Source organism: Lygodium microphyllum, chromosome 2 (assembly GCF_053477565.2).
Source record: "Lygodium microphyllum isolate KBCC chromosome 2, Lygodium_microphyllum_v1.1.10, whole genome shotgun sequence".
Taxonomy (NCBI): Eukaryota; Viridiplantae; Streptophyta; class Polypodiopsida; order Schizaeales; family Lygodiaceae; genus Lygodium; species Lygodium microphyllum.
The window spans coordinates 192652523-192670638 of record NC_141136.1 but is presented as its reverse complement, the minus strand read 5'-3'; the positions used below and the strand labels follow the sequence as shown (position 1 = coordinate 192670638).

The following is an 18116-nucleotide window of genomic DNA, read 5'->3' as shown; positions in this document are numbered from 1 at the left end:
ATCCAAGCAAATATCTAATCCCCTTATCTTGGTCACTTTTCCCAAGAAAGGTACTATATTAGGACGACTACTCATCCTCTTGCAAGATAAACTTGCGTAAGAATATGCCAATCTTATTCTGAGAAATTGGCCATTCTCTTGTGATCAAACCACAAGATCATGCGACTCTGCAACTTGTTGCACAAGTGTCGCATCTAATCCATGGGACTATTTTACCCATCGAACGACATCTTCTAATCACGGAATCATGATTAGATAAGAATGGGGTTTAGGGTGTCTTCATATCCAATTCATTTCCGATTGCACTAGGCCAATTCCATCGGTCCAAGGGTTCCAACTCAATCTGAGTTTCATCTTTTTAATCGAGGGATCCTTAGGGTAGAAACCCTAGCTCGTTTCTTTCGAGTATGTCCTATTGTCCCTACATTCCATGAATGTCGATAGGTCTTTAGGGTATGAGAGTTTTCAACTTGGCAATAAGTGTGACTAGGTCACGTCCTCAATGTCCTAAATCCTAGTTAGCACTTGGGATATGTTGCATCGATTTAACCATTTCTAAGCAATTCCTTTGCGGTTTAGGTGTTTAGGGTAAACCAATGTACTTGTCTATTCTAGAATATATTTACGATACCATTCTCGTAATCACATGACTCATTGCCTACGTATGACTATATTTACAAACCCTAACTTTTCTGGTTAAGATCAAAGCATATGCTAAGTTACGGCATAATTTCCATTGATGCATTCACGATTCATGTTGCTAAGCTTTTAGGGTTTATGTTAAAACAAACCATGCAGTTTTTCCCTAACTTCATTTTTGAATGAAATATTCATACGCTAAATGAGCATTACACAACCTTTTGTAACTAGTTACATAGTGAATTGAGATTTATGCCAATTGACTAGAGTTTAATGTACTTCATGCAGCTCTAGAATCATTTTTGTGCCTTGCAAATTCCTACGGTTGTTAGCAACTTTCTTGAATGAATCATTGCAAAGAAGATATGTCTAATAATGTGACATGCGATTTAATCTTTCCATGCATAATCGAAGTGTACTACAATAATTTCGACTCTGTAATGATGGTCATTAGTTGATCTAGATTCGTTACTTTGCAATGCATAAAAACAACTTGTTAAGAATGCATAGACATCTTATGTCTTTCTTTTATTCGTTTCTTTGAAAAATACAAATGACCGATTCTTCGATTGTGAGTTATTTCCTTTAAAATAGCCAAATGCATCCTAATTCCATAAATTATCCATGCACAATTGCAATATTTTGACGTAAACCAAAATTAGGAAGAAAACCTAGACTTGTGGGTTCGGTGAAATGTCCACATGAATGTTAGGAGATGATCCTCCTGCGGTTGTGCCTTGTGCCTTTTTAGGGGCCATCGAGGCTTTGACCTTCTTGCCTTGACCGCAGACTTATGATCTTGGCCCGTCTCCCTCGCACGCACAATTCCCTTTGAGATTTGGCTTCCTTGACCGATGCACCGTCTTGTGGAATTGGGCTTTGGAAGACCTTATAGGCTTCCTGCTCGAAGCTTGGAGGAAAGAGAAGTTATCTTTAGGAGGGCTCAATGGGAAAGCCCTTAAACCCAGCAAGGAGATTTGGCCTTGTGATGGATGCTCTAGAGGGATTTTTGTGGGGAAGTGGAGCAACCCACGGGAATGGGGTTTAAATCCCGAGGAGGGGGGGTTATTAAACCCACTTTGAAAAGGGGCCTTATAGAAACCCACAAGAAGGGGGGCTTCCAAGGAGGCTTTAGAAGCTTCCTAAGAAGCTTCTAAAGCTTCCGGAGGTACCGTGGAAGCCCACATGGAAGGGAGAAGGCGATTGTGGCAACAGCGCGGTAGCTCAAAACCCTTCGGCTCCCCACCTCATGGCCTGGCGCGCAGTCGATGATAAGAGAGGCAGCGCTCTGCCTGGCTACGGCGGCTTTATGCGGCACCTCCTCTCTCCTCACAACCATACTCCACACTCTCCTTAACGACCGCAGTATTACTACTTTCTAGCCAATAGTGTGACGACTCTTCTAGCTCTCCCTATCCCACCTCCCATGGCACAGGGCTTATATAGGTGAGGGGAGGGGATCCTCCCTCCCCCACGCGGCCTTACGCATGGACTTCGCCCTTCTGCAAGCTCCAACAAGGAGCTTAATTGCCCTTGCTATTCCCCTCTCCTCCAGCATGACAGTCGGCTAGGGAAAAGGGGGATACTAATAAAAAAATTGCCCAAAATTTATCCTTTAAAAAAAATTTCCATTATTCAAAAAAATTATCCTTTTGGCCTCCTAAGAGGAGGTTCTTATGAAGAGCACGGGTTTTAATTTAACCCATAGTCCTAAGTCAATTGGCCCGTGGAGACCATACTGTCCGTGACCATAATGCTGGTACTCCCTTGCGTGAGTATCATGGGGTTTAAAAATATTATCACGAAAATATTACAGCTTCCTCTTGTATATACAGTGTGTGTTTGGAACAGCAGCTCAAGTCCCCCCCACCACGTGATTCTTGACAAAGGAACCAGTTATAAATAATTCTATTAAAATTTGTATTCCGAAAGAAATTGAGTTGGAATAATGAGAACTCTTTGAGACTTTCCCTATGATTGGGTTTTTTTCCTTCATATGAGACCAACTTTCTTAGGTATAAATACTTTAGATGATGTAGTGATTTCTTTACTCATTTCATCAAAATTCTTTTATTAGGCATTGAGATTAAGCTTATAAGACATCTTATGTATAAAAATTCATTGTTAAGTATGGAATTAAAAGATTATTTTCAACTAAGAGTATCTGCAACCACATTCTCCTTGCCTAGACAATACCAAATCTTAAAGTCTAATTTTTATAGAACTGCAATGCACATTTGCGCATCACATTAAGCTCTACTTGGGCAAACATTTGTACAAGATTATGTTTTCAATTACCAAGGCTAATTTTCTTGCCAAGCAAGTAGCCTTACAATAGCTTTAAAGTTGGAAGAATGACCATGTCCTTGTTAACAATACCTTTGAGGCTTCTGCATAGCTCGGCTACTTATAAAAGAGATTCATAATTTGATGGGCTACCCAAAAGAATTGTAAGTTACAGGGACATACTCTTCACTTCCAAGTTATGGACTTGCCTCTTTCATGCCATTGGCACATAGTTGTGCTTTAGTAAAACTTGTCACCCTCAAATTGATGGTCAAAATAGAATGGCTAATCATGTAATCAAAGATATCCTTTGAGCTTCCTATAGCCTTGAACTTAGGAAGTGGACTAAATGTCTCCTCTTGGATCAATTCATGTATAATGCTTCCTACCAAGAATGACTCCCTTAGAAGCTTTGTATGGATAGGATTTTCTATCCCCATTCATTTCTTTTGATCTCACTCTTAATAGCAAGAATTAGAAGAAAATATTAGAGTATATGGAGGAAAAGAAAATGTAATATCCCTCAGAAGCTTTGTATGGATAGGATTGTATGTGCCCATTCAGTTCTTTTGATCTCTCCTTAATGTCGAGAATTAGAAGAAAATGTTAGAGTATATGGAAGAAAAGAAAAGGAAATCTGATAAGACATTAGGGCTACTTTAGGATGGGTAGAAAGCTCATGCAAACTAGAACTTATGGCAACATCCATTGATTTACTCAAGATTTGATTTAAAAAAATGAGTGTGACCAAGAAGATTTTGCTAACTCTAGGATAGTCTAAAAAGCTAAGTCAAAGATATTGTGGACCATATTGGACTAGCAAAAGTTTGAGTTAACATACCTATAAATTAGAACAATGATATTCCATGCAAAATTTTTAGACTATCCTAGAGTTTCCTAACTCTAGGATAGTCTAAAAAGCTAAGTCAAAGATATTGTGGATCATACTAGATTGGCAAAAGTTTGAGTAAACATGCCTATAAATTAGAATAATGATATTCCATGCAAAATTACTAAAATACTATATACCAAACCAAATAATACATTTAAGGGTAATTTCCACAAAAGGAATCCATAAGACACAACAACCAAAAATGATACTACAAGTTAGGGGAAACCCCCTTAAATATAGTATCTTATAGGACCACCTAATGTATTGGAAAGATGTGCCAAAAGAAAATGCCATTTGGATTGAATATTTCACTCTATAGAAAGAATATCCAAACTTTCTCTTGAAATAAGGACATCTCAATTCCTCTACGTGAAAGAGAGTGTAATGTAATATTGAGTGAAGTTGAATAACATTTCAAAAAGATCATTATACAAGAAATTTGGATGAATTTTAATAGTACAACTCGATTGTTGGTTAGGAGAAAATTGTTTTTACTCTTATCAAACATGACTAACTCTTTGAAATGATAATAAGTTTCAAGAGAATTATAGGTCAAATTGCATAAGAAATTACCTCTTGAACTAAGAACAAATCTAGTTCTAATTTAAACACCTTTTTTGCAAAGAGTGACTGCTAAAATGCGAACTAAATTGCTTAAATCTAAGATAGAGAGAAAAGCATTAACAATGCTAACTAGTGGAAGTGCTTGAGTTGATGACAAGTGCACTAATAACTGATTATTAAATGTGATGTATTATTTGAGGGTTAATGTTTATTCATGCATTACACTTGAATTGCAAGTAGAAAATATGCTTGAGTACTATTGTCATTTAAGAAAATGCATAGCATTCAACCACATTTCCTGTGGAAAATTGAAAGCCTAGTTGTGCCTCAGTTGTGCACTATGCATTTTTATTTGCACTTTAAAAAAAAGCCTGTTGTTGCTATAAAAGAATTTGAAGCACATATCAAACTGGTTAAGAAAGAAGCCATATAAATGAATTTGGACCACTCAAGAGAGGTGAAGGAAGGAAAAACAAAGCCCCACATTTAAGAATCTAACCAACAAATGCCTTGTATCATTAAAAGGAAAACTTCATTGAAAGACAAAGACAATCACCAAAAGGACTTTGGAGATACACGTGATAGAGACCTAGTTGTTAATGAGCCCTACACCAGAAGTTGACGAGGGTTAATTAGGAAACTTCCTTGAGAGCACCTAGTGTACAAACCCAATGACAAATAGCCAATCAATAAAGTGAGAAGTGTCTTTCTTGAAATCAACCATCTTCTTATCTAACTTGATTAGGCTCATTGAGACCCTAGTCCAACACGAAGAGTCAAAAATCATATTTGCTTCTAGCTCAAATGTAGATGAACTAGGTTTTGTGAATTTCCAATGGAAATTCAACATCTATTAGCACAATACAATTAAAAGACAAGGATAGTACATATGAGCAGATTAGTACATGAGATAACATATTTAACCTTGTTTTTTATTATGAACACCTCTCATATTCAAGAACATTTGTGTATGTTCTCTTGCATCAGATCATCCATATTTGTATTTATGGAGAGTTCTCATACTTAATGAATTGTCACCATAGCTGATTTTAGTGGCTATATGTCACCAAATGGCTATACTTTTATTTTTTATTTTTTCGAAACTTGAGTAGGTTGAGTTATAACTCCAAAATATTTTATTCACCAACATTTCTAAGATATATCGATATTTTGAAGCCTCTTTCACCATTCATGTGAGACAAATATTGAAATAAATATATTAAATTTGCCATAATATTTATAAGTTATGGGATATATATAGAAACATTCGCCACATGTACATATGTACTCATACACATAGTACATACATAGACACATGTCACATACTACTTATCCTTGCTCGTTCTTTACATACTCATGCACATGACTCACACATAACTCTCCGCACACACACATACTACTCAACATTACATCTACTCTTGTATTCATACATACATATACACAATTCTTAGAACCAAAAGATTTGAGGTACTCATGGTCCAATAACTTGAGCTAGTTAGATCTTTGAAGCATGCATCTTGAAAGTTGCAAAGCAAGATAGAGCTTCACCTAAAACCCATAAATGCTAAGGGACTTCCCCTCTTCATAGACTTGAGTACAAATAGTACCTCCCTTTCAATGAATGGTTTATCCAAGAGCAAGCTAATTTCAGCAAGGTGCCAAGGAATCTCTCCATTTCCACATCCAAGATTTTAGCAACACTCTAGGACCAATCAACAACACTCTTGGGCTCAACTTCGGCCTAGCACTGAGAGATGCTTGTGGAAAACATTAGCATATCCTAGTCATCAATAAAGGTGCATCTATTTTCATCCTAAAAAAAAGTGATAATCTCTCTTTGATGCTGAGCTTTGAGAGTATTGAAGTAAAATTGATATGGAGCATCTCTCAAGAGGTCCCACTTAACTTAGCAAGAGGATCCAAATTGATTATTTGAGCCACTAACACACAATGATAAGTAAAAATGTCGATCAAGAGGTTGGGACATCGGGGGGAAGGGGGGAGGGGGTCACCTTACAGAGTATGTAATATACCACGTGAGTTCAAAAGAAAGGGAACTTTTATTATGTTGAGTTACAATCTTCCAAAAATAGAAGGGATTTATAAATGCACCTCATGTAAAATTTACATTAGGGGTCTTTTTATTCAAAAAAATTCATAAGCATACTTTTTTAGGGAAGGGGGGGGGGGAGCGGCGTAGGTAGGGGTGTGTGTGTGGGGTGGGAAGGGGGAAGATGGGGGGAGGGGAATCAATACTTAAAGGCATATATGTTCTCATGAGACAAATATTTACAACTAGCATGGGGGAGGGGGGTTGGATTCTATCATACCTTTTCATCAATATGAGTTTACCTTGTATTCACATTAAAATTTAGACAACTTTTAAGTTTGAGGATTATAGGCAACACAGGTGCGTGTTTCCATGTAGACAATGCATGAATTTGTCACAAAAGTATGTAGCAATGGAAGCAAAGAGACACCAAGATATTGGATTGCAAGAACACAAAAGATAGAAAAGAACATTGCAAGAGCACATGAATTCAAAGATAATCATCTTAGGAAATGGAATCCATATACCACGGCCCAAGAATAATACAAAGGCTTGGGCATGACTCATTAGCAATGTGTATTGTCTTTCTCTCTCTACTTAGAGGTAGAGTGATGATTAGATGTGTATCTAATTATAACTTATAGTGGGAAAGGGGAAGCCTATAAATAGGCTAAAATAATGCCTTAAAAATGACCAATCGGCTAGCTGAAAATTAGCGCCCAAAATACAAGTTGGCTAGCATAAAAATACTCTGGTATAAAAATAGAAATGCATTGTAATTCCCAAACTCTTGCACCCATGAGATGTACTCTACTAACACCCTCTCTTAAATCATGGGTCATCTATAAAATAAAATATATTATGATAATGATACATCATAGTATATACAACAATGACCATTAGATACGACCATGGATACCCAAGTAGTGGGTGATCAAGCCACCACAAGCATGCCTAGGCACTGATATCAATGTTGAGTGTACCAATCCTTGACCACAAAAGGTAGTCATACTTGAATTCCAATGCTTGTTATGAACCAACTCCATGGAAAGCACATCATGACCATCTTTGGCCTTTGGCTAGAGTTTTTTATGAGGCAAGTAAGAATATATAGATGCAAATTAGGTTGGTAGTATATCTAATAGAAGATCTACCAATGCAAATTGACTTTTCAATCCAAGGACATTGACGCTACGAACATCATCTTCTAGATCCAGATGGGTGCCATCATAAGAGATATGTGTGTCCAACTCTTGATTCACATTATCATCAATATTTGCATCCATATGAGATTCCTACATATATGACACGGAAGTAGAATAATCATTAAAAGTAGAGAAAAATGTTATGCATTCTTCCCCATTCTCATTGCTTTGTTCTTGACATGTATCATACTCAATGAATTCTTCCACGATATTTACATCTTTCTCCCTAAATTTTTGCTCCCAAGAAGGCCTCCAAGATATGCAATGGTGTCTTCCTTGAGGTGTTATGGGCTCTCCAACATTTGAGGTTTGGGTGTTGGTTCTCCCAGGGATTCTACTTGTATAGAGTCCATTTAAGGCAATCTTGTGCTCAAAAGGCCATCAACACTATCATATCTCCTCAACATATTTTTTTAAATGCTCTCGAGTTCCCTAAACCAGTCATTGACTTTCTTGATCATTTTAAGATATTGCTTAAGATCAGCGTACTTGATGCCAGGAGGCATATTCCACGGTGGATTCCGTGAGGTTTTACGGTGGATTCCGTAAACTTAGATGACCGGGGCTCATACACAAAGAGGATTCTTTGTGCGAGAAGTTGATAGGGACGCCTGTCCTTTTCGGGCGTTTCATTAATTTAGTGTGTACATGGGTGATTCCATAGCGGGTGATTCCGCAAAATGCATATTAAATTAATAAACGTTTATGAGTTTAGAGTGCGCACTTGTAATAAATTAAGGTTAGGATTTATTTCTAACCAGTTGATTTATTTATGTAGCTGAAGACTGCTAGGTATTCACTTTTGTCGGTTTAATTGTATTATTTTACTAACGATTGTGAATGCTTCAGTTGATGTGTAGAGATAGCAGCAGTGGCGGAGGAAAGCATTGGAGTCTAGCAGGTTTTCGACTCTTGGACTAGATTTTGATAGGCGCCACGCCTATATTTTGTTATGTCTATTGAGACATCGATTATTTATTATTATTTTGTATGCGCTTATGCACCTGGATATGTTATTTCTATTTGGACATTGAGATTGGGCGTGCCAGACACTATGGGCACCGTCCATTAGCTTTATTTTACTATTTTTGTAGAAAGCAAACTCAAAAGCTAAAAACTTGTCATATTTTTGTAATTGGGCTATTATTGAGCATGAAGATTGGAAATATACATAAAATACATACTTTGTGAAGCGCTCACACAAGGCATGGGGGAGATTGAACCCAATTTGTCTCTTGCCTCTTGTCGTGCATGCTTTTACATGGTTTTTTGTGCAAAAAGGTAGAGTACTTTGTTCTTGGGGACCTTCCGGGATTCACCACGTGAGCTATCTACGTCCAATCTGCGCACCAGTGGTATCAGAGCGGAGCAGAGATCAAGAGCTTCCAATCGCTACCAATCTCGGGCGAAGGCGGAGCTCCAGGGACAAACGGGCTCTACAGTCAATCTCATCGCGAACCGTCGATACAGGCAGACTTCTGGCGATCAAGAACCCCTGTTTCCACTGTCAGATCGCGAAGGACCAGGCTCTGCAGGCGGAGGACCACGCAATCATCTCCTTCATCAAGTCGTGAAGAAACAGTGAGGCAATTTACAATTTATCTTTTTCAAAGCTTAATTACTAAGCTTATAAGCTTAACAAGAAGCTTAATAGCTTCACGACTATTCGACGTGGTCTCTGAGGATGTCCGAAATTCGCGCGACGTCATCAAACACATACTCTTGTCCTCCACGATCTGCGCCGATTACTGACGACTCTTCCCCCTTAATAAGCTTTAGTCACTAAGCTTATTAAGCTTAAGCTTAATTCCTTAAGCTAAGTCACACAATCCTCTGCAAGTTACACTGGGCAGACAAGTTCAGTAACTCCGGGTCTCGCACTCCTGAAGTCAAGTTCCGTAAGTCGACGGTAATCAAGTTCTGCAAGTCGGCCTAAGTCCAGCAAGTCAACAACTCTGCAAGTCTGTTAAGTCTGCAACTCTGCAAGTCAGACTAAATCAGAACTGACTAGTGCTTAAAACTCATAGAAGACTTGTTCGTATGCAAAAACTCTGAACTGGAAAGTTGTTTGTAGCAAGCTGTTCTACCTATCTACAAGTTCGTTGAAGTACTTTCAGCAAACGGAGACAGAAATATTGCAGAATTTTTGAAAATTGAAGAAGAAAATACCCAAAAATACATAGCCTTGTAACCCCAAATTTGAGCTACGCTCATCCCGCTAACTGATTTTGAGTGAGAAAGGTTTTTTGAGTTTTACAGGATGACTACCCCACATATGGATGATCCTATGGCTGAAGACGATCTACCCGAGCCTACCATGGAACAAAAGCTGGATCTTATCATAATCCTAAGCCTATTCCACAAGCAAATCCAAATATACCCAGACTCCCAGCCATTGCAAATAATGTGACCAAAGCCAAGCCCATCGTATGCTACAAGTGTCACCAGCCAGGGCATCTCGCAGCAAATTGTCATTCAAAGAAGCCATCAGCACATATCAACTACCTTGGAGCTATGGACGAAGACGAGCATGAGGATATGCCGGATTTCACTGAAGAAGAAGATGATTCTACTACTACTTCCGACACTTTACCAGGTATGCCTACTCCACATTCATTATTGACTATGAAATGTATGGTGCATGGAAAAGAAAGAACTATATTGCATGATGACGGTAGTACCCATGACTTTATTTCAGCAAAATTGGTAAAGGAATTGAAACTGCATACTGTACCTACGCACTATCGCATAAAAGCTGCATTTTTAGGCACTAGGTACAATGGCACACAAGAAGTTCAAGATTTAGAAATTCAAATTGGTCCATATATTGAAAGAAGAAATTTCTTAGTTGTCCCATTACAATCTAGCGACATTATTCTAGGAATGCCATGGAGACACCAACATAATCCCAACATAGATTATTCCACACACACAATGAATATAAATTTTCAAGGAAAATCTATTACATTATTTGGTATGCATGCATCTCATATGTTTCCACTGCTTTCGCATACTCAAGCAAAACGTGCACTACGCAAGAATACTAAATCATATCTCATTTGGGTGAATGAATTGCACGCAAAGGAAAATCATATGCACCCTAGGCATAAGGAATTTCTCACATATTTTAAGGACTGTTTTGCAGAAGACCTACCACCAGGTTTACCTCCATCCCGTCCAGAAGACCATAAGATTGACCTAATACCTGGCACACAACCACCTTGCAAAGCCCCATATAGGCACAATCAAATAGAGCAAAAAGAAATCCAGAGTCAAGTTGAAGAATTACTAAATAGAGGCTTAATTCGACCTAGCAGTTCTCCATTCGGTGCACCTGTGCTCTTAGTCAAGAAAAAGAATAATACTTATCGTATGTGTATTGACTACCGAGCATTAAATAAGATCACTGTAAAGAATAGGTATCCTATACCTAGAGTTGATGACCTTATGGACAAACTGCAAGGATCTTCTATATTTAGTAAAATTGACCTTAAGTCTGGATATCATCAGGTGAGGTTAGATAAATCCGACATATTTAAGACTGCATTTAGGACACAGTTTGGCCATTACGAATTCTTAGTTATGCCATTCGGATTAACTAATGCACCTGCCACTTTCAGTAGAATGATGAACCGTATTTTTCTAAAATATCAATATTGTGTGATTGTTTTCTTTGATGATATTTTAGTGTTCAGTCAAAGTGAAAAAGAGCATTATGAGCATTTATCATTAGTTTTTCAATTACTGAAAGAAAATCAATTGTTTGCAAATCCTGACAAGAGTGAATTCTTTAAGACAGAAATAGAATATCTAGGTCATATTGTATCAAAAGAAGGAATAAAAGTTGATCCTAAGAAAATTGATGCAATATTGCATTGGCCTGTTCCTAAAAATGTACATGAATTACGCTCATTCCTTGGTCTTGCTAGTTTCTATAGGAAGTTTGTACGTAATTTTTCATTACTTGCTTTACCATTGACCAAACTTCTTAAGAAAGGCATTGTTTATCAATGGACTGAAAACCAGCAGAAATCCTTTGATTTACTCAAACGTGCATTAACCAATGCCCCTGTTCTACAATTGCGTGACTTTAACAGACCATTCTTTTTAGTTGTGACCGATGCTAGCGGATCAGGAATAGGAGCCGTGCTAATGCAAGACAACCATCCAATAGCATATTCTAGTTCTAAGCTGAAACCCTATGAGCTTAAATATTCCACTTATGACAAGGAACTCTTAGCAGTTGTACAAGCATTAAAACAATGGAAGCATTATTTAATGGGTTCAGAATTCATGATAAAGACTGACCAGCAAAGCATTAGACATCTACTTAGCCAACCCCAAATTTCTGACCGTCATATCAAATGGGCTTCATTCATTCAAAGTTTCCATCCTATCATTCAATACCAACCTGGAAAAGAAAATGTAGTTGCTGATGCATTGAGTAGAAGACCTGCAATTCATAACATTTCTATCATATCTTTTGATTCTTTGATTGCTATGAAAGACACATATCACCAGGATATTACTTTTCATTCTGATTGGCAAAAATTAGTTCAAAATAATTTCATTCCTGTTGATTCATTGTCATATAATGATGGATTCATGTTCTTTGAAAAGAGACTGTGTGTTACTATTCCATTCCGATCTTTTGTTTTGAATGAAATTCATTGTCCCCCATATCAAGGTCATAGAGGTATCATTTCTACATTACGCATGTTAACTGAAGATTTTTATTGGCCGCATATGGATGCAGATGTATCTAATTTTGTTTCTGAATGTTTGATTTGTCAAAGAATAAAGAGACATCATGGTAAACAGTATGGATTATTAATGCCTTTGTCTATTCCATCTAAACCTTGGGAACATATATCTATGGATTTCATTACTGGTTTACCAAATACTAAATCTAACCATGACATGATTTGGACAATTGTAGATAGATTTAGTAAGCAAGTATATTTCATTGCATGTAAGAAAACTTTAACAGCATCACAAGCAGCACAGTTATTTTTGAAAACTGTTTTTACTAACCATGGATTGCCGAAAGTGATTATTTCAGATAGAGATTCTAGATTTTGTAATAATTTTTGGATAACATTGTTTGCAAATCTAGGCACAAAGATTGATTTCTCATCTGCATTTCATCCAGAAACGAATGGACAAACAGAAGCCACAAATAGCACCATTCTAGATCTTTTACGTGCATACACTATCTCTAAACCTCAGACATGGGATACTCATTTTACATTTATTACAGTTTGCATATAACAATACACCGCACACATCTACAAAGAAAGCACCTTTTGAAGTTATTTATGGATATAGATTATCTACACCTGTTGCATCTTTGTCTAATAGAATACAAAGTGCCGATGATATTGCTATTATGCATAACACTATTTTTGATGAGGTAAAGGATATGATTACTAAAGCCCAACAATCATATACCAAACAAGCCAACAAGAAAAGACAAGCCATGAATTTCAAAGTTGATGATTATGTTTGGCTTAGAATAGAAAAGCGTAGACTGCAAAGTGTAGATAGACATCCAGTTGTTAAATTAGCTCCTAGATTCTACGGACCATTTAGAATCATTCATAAGATTAATGACAATGCATTCAAGTTAGAATTGCCATCTCATTGGAAAATTCATAATACATTTCATATTAGTTTATTGAGACCATTTAGAGGCCAATTACCTATTCACCCTGTCTATGAAAACCCACCTTTACTAGAAGAAGAGACTGAAATACTTGAACCAGAAGCCATTATAGACACTGACTACATGACCACTAGAACTGGCCGAAGGTACTCTAGATATCTAGTCAAATTTAAGAACCATCCTGTAGAGGAAGCACAATGGATGCACGCTAGAGACCTAAATGCTTTCCCCACTCTGTTAGCTCCACATTGAGCTAATAGCAATTGAGGTCAATTGCTATCCCACCCCGGGGGTATGATGCCAGGAGGCATATTCCACGGTGGATTCCGTGAGGTTTTACGGTGGATTCTGTAAACTTAGATGACCGGGGCTCATACACAAAGAGGATTCTTTGTGCGAGAAGTTGATGGGGACGCCTGTCCTTTTCGGGCGTTTCATTAATTTAGTGTGTACATGGGTGATTCCATAGCGGGTGATTCCACAAAATGCATATTAAATTAATAAACGTTTATGAGTTTAGAGTGCGCACTTGTAATAAATTAAGGTTAGGATTTATTTCTAACCAGTTGATTTATTTATGTAGCTGAAGACTGCTAGGTATTCACTTTTGTCGGTTTAATTGTATTATTTTACTAACGATTGTGAATACTTCAGTTGATGTGTAGAGATAGCAGCAGTGGCGGAGGAAAGCATTGGAGTCTAGCGGGTTTTCGACTCTTGGACTAGATTTTGATAGGCGCCACGCCTATATTTTGTTATGTCTATTGAGACATCGATTATTTATTATTATTTTGTATGCGCTTATGCGCCTGGATATGTTATTTCTATTTGGACATTGAGATTGGGCGTGCCAGACACTATGGGCACCGTCCATTAGCTTTATTTTACTATTTTTGTAGAAAGCAAACTCAAAAGCTAAAAACTTGTCATATTTTTGTAATTGGGCTATTATTGAGCATGAAGATTGGAAATATACATAAAATACATGCTTTGTGAAGCGCTCACACAAGGCATGGGGGAGATTGAACCCAATTTGTCTCTTGCCTCTTGTCGTGCATGCTTTTACATGGTTTTTTGTGCAAAAAGGTAGAGTACTTTGTTCTTGGGGACCTTCCGGGATTCACCACGTGAGCTATCTGCGTCCGATCTGCGCACCAGTACTTGCCATTGGTAGACTTTGCATTGGTTGGCCGTGATGTGGTTCTTATGCTTTTTGCACTAGGTTTATTGTACATTGCCTCTACTTGCTAGACTCTTGAAAGTCTAATCAAGTGTGTGGGTGTGGTAGGCATCACACCTTAACCTTGAATTCTCTTGCACTCTCCTACATCATGAACTAGAATTCTTGACTGGCGACCTAGGCCTAATGTAAGGGTGGACTCAGAATTATGCAGACAATCATGGAACCATGGAAAAAGAAAATGGCATAGAGGTGTTTGATTGACTACAAGTGTGTCCATCACATGATTTGAACATTTGACCTTGACATGATAGACAAGAGGTGGTAGCATCTCCAATAAAAAGATCAACAACTAAATTTGAACTCAACACAGACACTAGTAATTCTTGACTTTCCACATAATCGAAATACCCGCTAAGAATTGGATGTAAGGAAGAGCTATCCATCAAAATATTCTTACTACTTTAGTATAGATAAGCCATTTATCCAGCGTGTGTGGACCGATCCTAAAATGATTAAACCCCACCAAATTTAAAAAAAAGATTTTTTTTTTAATTTAAAAGAGAAAAAAACGTAATTGGAGTTTTTTCTCATTAAGCTTCTGGTAGTAAATTTGTGCATCGTAATTCTGTCGATGAAATCTGGTGTCAGGCAGGCGAGCGCATACACAGTGGCAACTGCAAAGGGCCCCTTCTCCGCTCGAAAGACTATTTTTTTCATCCGTTTTCTGGATATGGAGGGCTTCAGACATGGAGCTTCAGAAACGCTTGCCCCTTTGCAGGAAGAAGGAGGCAGTCTCCAGCACATTTTTAAACCTCTTGCTGCAGCAGGTGTTGGTGATGCTGCATCTTCTCACAAATCTACCTTAGGTAAATTCGTTTTTTGCATCTTTCCATTTCATAGTTCTTCGTTGTCATCTGGAGCATCGGTCACTCCCAATTGCACAGATTTTGTATCGTTTAATTCTTGTTAGGAATGCTCAAGTTTTATTTGTGTAAATTTCTAGGGCTTGATGCTTTGGCTAAAGCAAAGAGGGAGGCAGCTGGTATTGTATCTAGGTATTGTATCCAGGAAGTTTTTAGTCACAACACCGTCAATGGATGGAGAGATTGGTCCATCCAAGGGAATTGAATCTAGTGAAGTAGATGACCACTTGTCCACCGCAAAGAGGACAAATGGATGCACTCGCAACTACAGATTACATGGGGTAGAGAGTATGCCTTCTGTCTCAGGTTAGTTGTCTTTTCTTCCATTGGTATAAGATTGAAAGCCTATGATACAACATGACTTGCAGGAAATTAAATGTGGGATGAATACACAGGTGCCACAGGTGAGGGTTCAGAGTTTCTTGCTACTAGAGAGGACTCTAAAGATATGGTATTATTCTATGACAAGTGAACTATCTCTTTGATGCCCTTTGAAAGTTTTGGCATTTTGTGCAGCATCAGTCTGCAGGCAATAATGTAAGATTCTGATATTGATGCTGGATAGACAGGTTTAAGTAGTTCAAGTAGCAGAGGCCTACCTCCTATAGGCCAGAAAATCATTACAGAGAGGTCCACAGGCAAAGCATAGAGGATTCAACCAAGAGTTATAGGACTGAGCATACACGTATGACATTAGGTGGTTGTTGTTATCATTGCATGCAAAGTTCTGATGCCTAGCATTGTTAAGGAAATTTTAAAATGATGGCTATTAGCAAATAACTTTCTTGAAGTAACACAAGTCATATGTTATTTTTTCCAAGCAAGTGGGACAATGGGAGGTGGGAGTGGGATGATTCACCATACTATGAAACTACTTCTATTCATGGGCAAGATGAGACACCAGATTCTAGAAGAAATCCTTCACGTGATACCAATGGTATACACTCCCCTCAAAGAACTCCCATGCATTACAAGGCCAATAGGTCCTCACGTGGAAGGTCTCCCATACATGACAATGAGGATAGATATTCATGAGTACGGGCCACCGGACATGACAAGGATGCAAGTTACTCTTGAGGAAGAACTCCTAGAGGTGCTAGGATCGATGAAGGAACTACACATGGCAGGGGTGAGACACCTTACCGGGGGTGTGATGACAGATTTGATAGACTTAGGTTACCATCTCAAGTTTACATCCCCCCATCACCAGTTGAGTCTTGCATGGTCTCTTCTTGGGAAGGAGGAGACCCCCTGTATAGCAGAGGTATTTTAGTTTTTATTTTCCCCATGCATCATTTGATTGGTTTTTAGTGTCCATTGGAAGACTTTTGTTTACTTTGGTAAAACACAATATTACTGAGTTTGGAAATCTCCCAATTCCCATTGTTTGAATACTAAAAAGGTGGCACCCGGTGGATAACATGCCCATAAGTTTCTCAAAACCATATGATGTGGCAGATCATTGGAAAGTGCTTGAAAAATGGAATCTATTGAGATATAGAACGCTTGATTTTATAGTGTTCAAGTTATGAAAAATCCAAATATTTGACCATGTGTCCTAAACCTATGGGAAATTCCCATATTCCCCAATATGGTGTTGTAAATTTTGTGTTTGCAGCATCATCGTCTCCATGGGGCAAATATTCTTCATCTCCACAACCCATCAGGGCTAGTGGGCAGCCCCCTATAACAGCTTTTACTGAAGGAAACAAGAGATCTCATCATTTACAGTTTCAGTCACGAAAAACATATTATGAAGAGGTAAGAATTATTTGTACACTAGGACGAGTTGCCTTTGCACTTTGATAAGTTGGCTATGTGCTTCATAAAATTATTTTGTAATAATTACCCAGTGGCTATATTGTGCAAGATTTCTTTGGCTATGAGGCTCTAATGTGGGCAAACTATTGGCTCTTGTTTGCCACTATGTTACTAGAGTAAATTGATATCTGCAAACATGAGATTGCCTAGTTTTTGTGCTAATCATTTTGTCGTAGAGGCTCAAGACTAATTTTTCCAACCTCCTCATCTAATGCTTAATGCTTATGCTTATCATCAAATGTGCAAGTTAACGATGATAGTGGTAACTCTATGGAGAGGGAGGATATTAGATATTGATGAAAGCCTATGTGCAAAGATGGAGGAAGCTGAGTGAGATGCAAATTGCTCTTAGTGAGCTTGTAAAAGGATACTTAATAAGCAGTACATGAATTAAATAATGCAAAAATTAAATTTGTAGATTGTTGTAGACAATGTAGACAACAAATGGTTGGAGACAGGCCAATTTTGGTTAGGGATAGGTCACCCGAATAGTAGTAGATAGAGAAAGGTAGGCTGGGGGGTAGTTGTTGAAGGAGATCCCAACTAACATGTATCCCTTTGTATCCAACCTTGGTAATGATAGCTTATCAATCCTCTATAGCATCCCAATCCATGTAAATCCTCCTGGATCATGTGGCATCACAAACTCATATATTAACTTGTACTCCCTCCTCTTCTTCATTTGTGTCAATGTGCTCATCTTCCACCACGTTCTCCACTGCACAGGCATCTTCTACATCTCTTCTCTTGCATATCTTGATCCTCTTTCCTAACCTTGGTACCCTCATCTCAATCTCAAACATCTTTGTCAAACCATATGTCACATGGAATACTTTACATCCATCAGATTCATGTCCAGAAAATTGTCCTATAAGACTACCCTGTAGA

The 18116-nt window shown here is 38.0% G+C and overlaps 1 protein-coding gene across 1 annotated transcript; it reads left to right on the top strand.

Annotated features, from left to right (window-relative positions):
- Positions 1-15094: 15094 nt before the first annotated feature.
- LOC148040760 (uncharacterized) lies at positions 15095-17022 on the top strand. Its single transcript, XM_087667144.1, has 3 exons — positions 15095-15350; positions 15488-15713; positions 15803-17022. Exons 1-2 carry the CDS (start codon positions 15116-15118, stop codon positions 15610-15612), a joined length of 360 nt encoding a protein of 119 aa, XP_087523270.1. The 5' UTR covers positions 15095-15115; the 3' UTR covers positions 15613-15713; positions 15803-17022.
- Positions 17023-18116: the final 1094 nt, after the last annotated feature.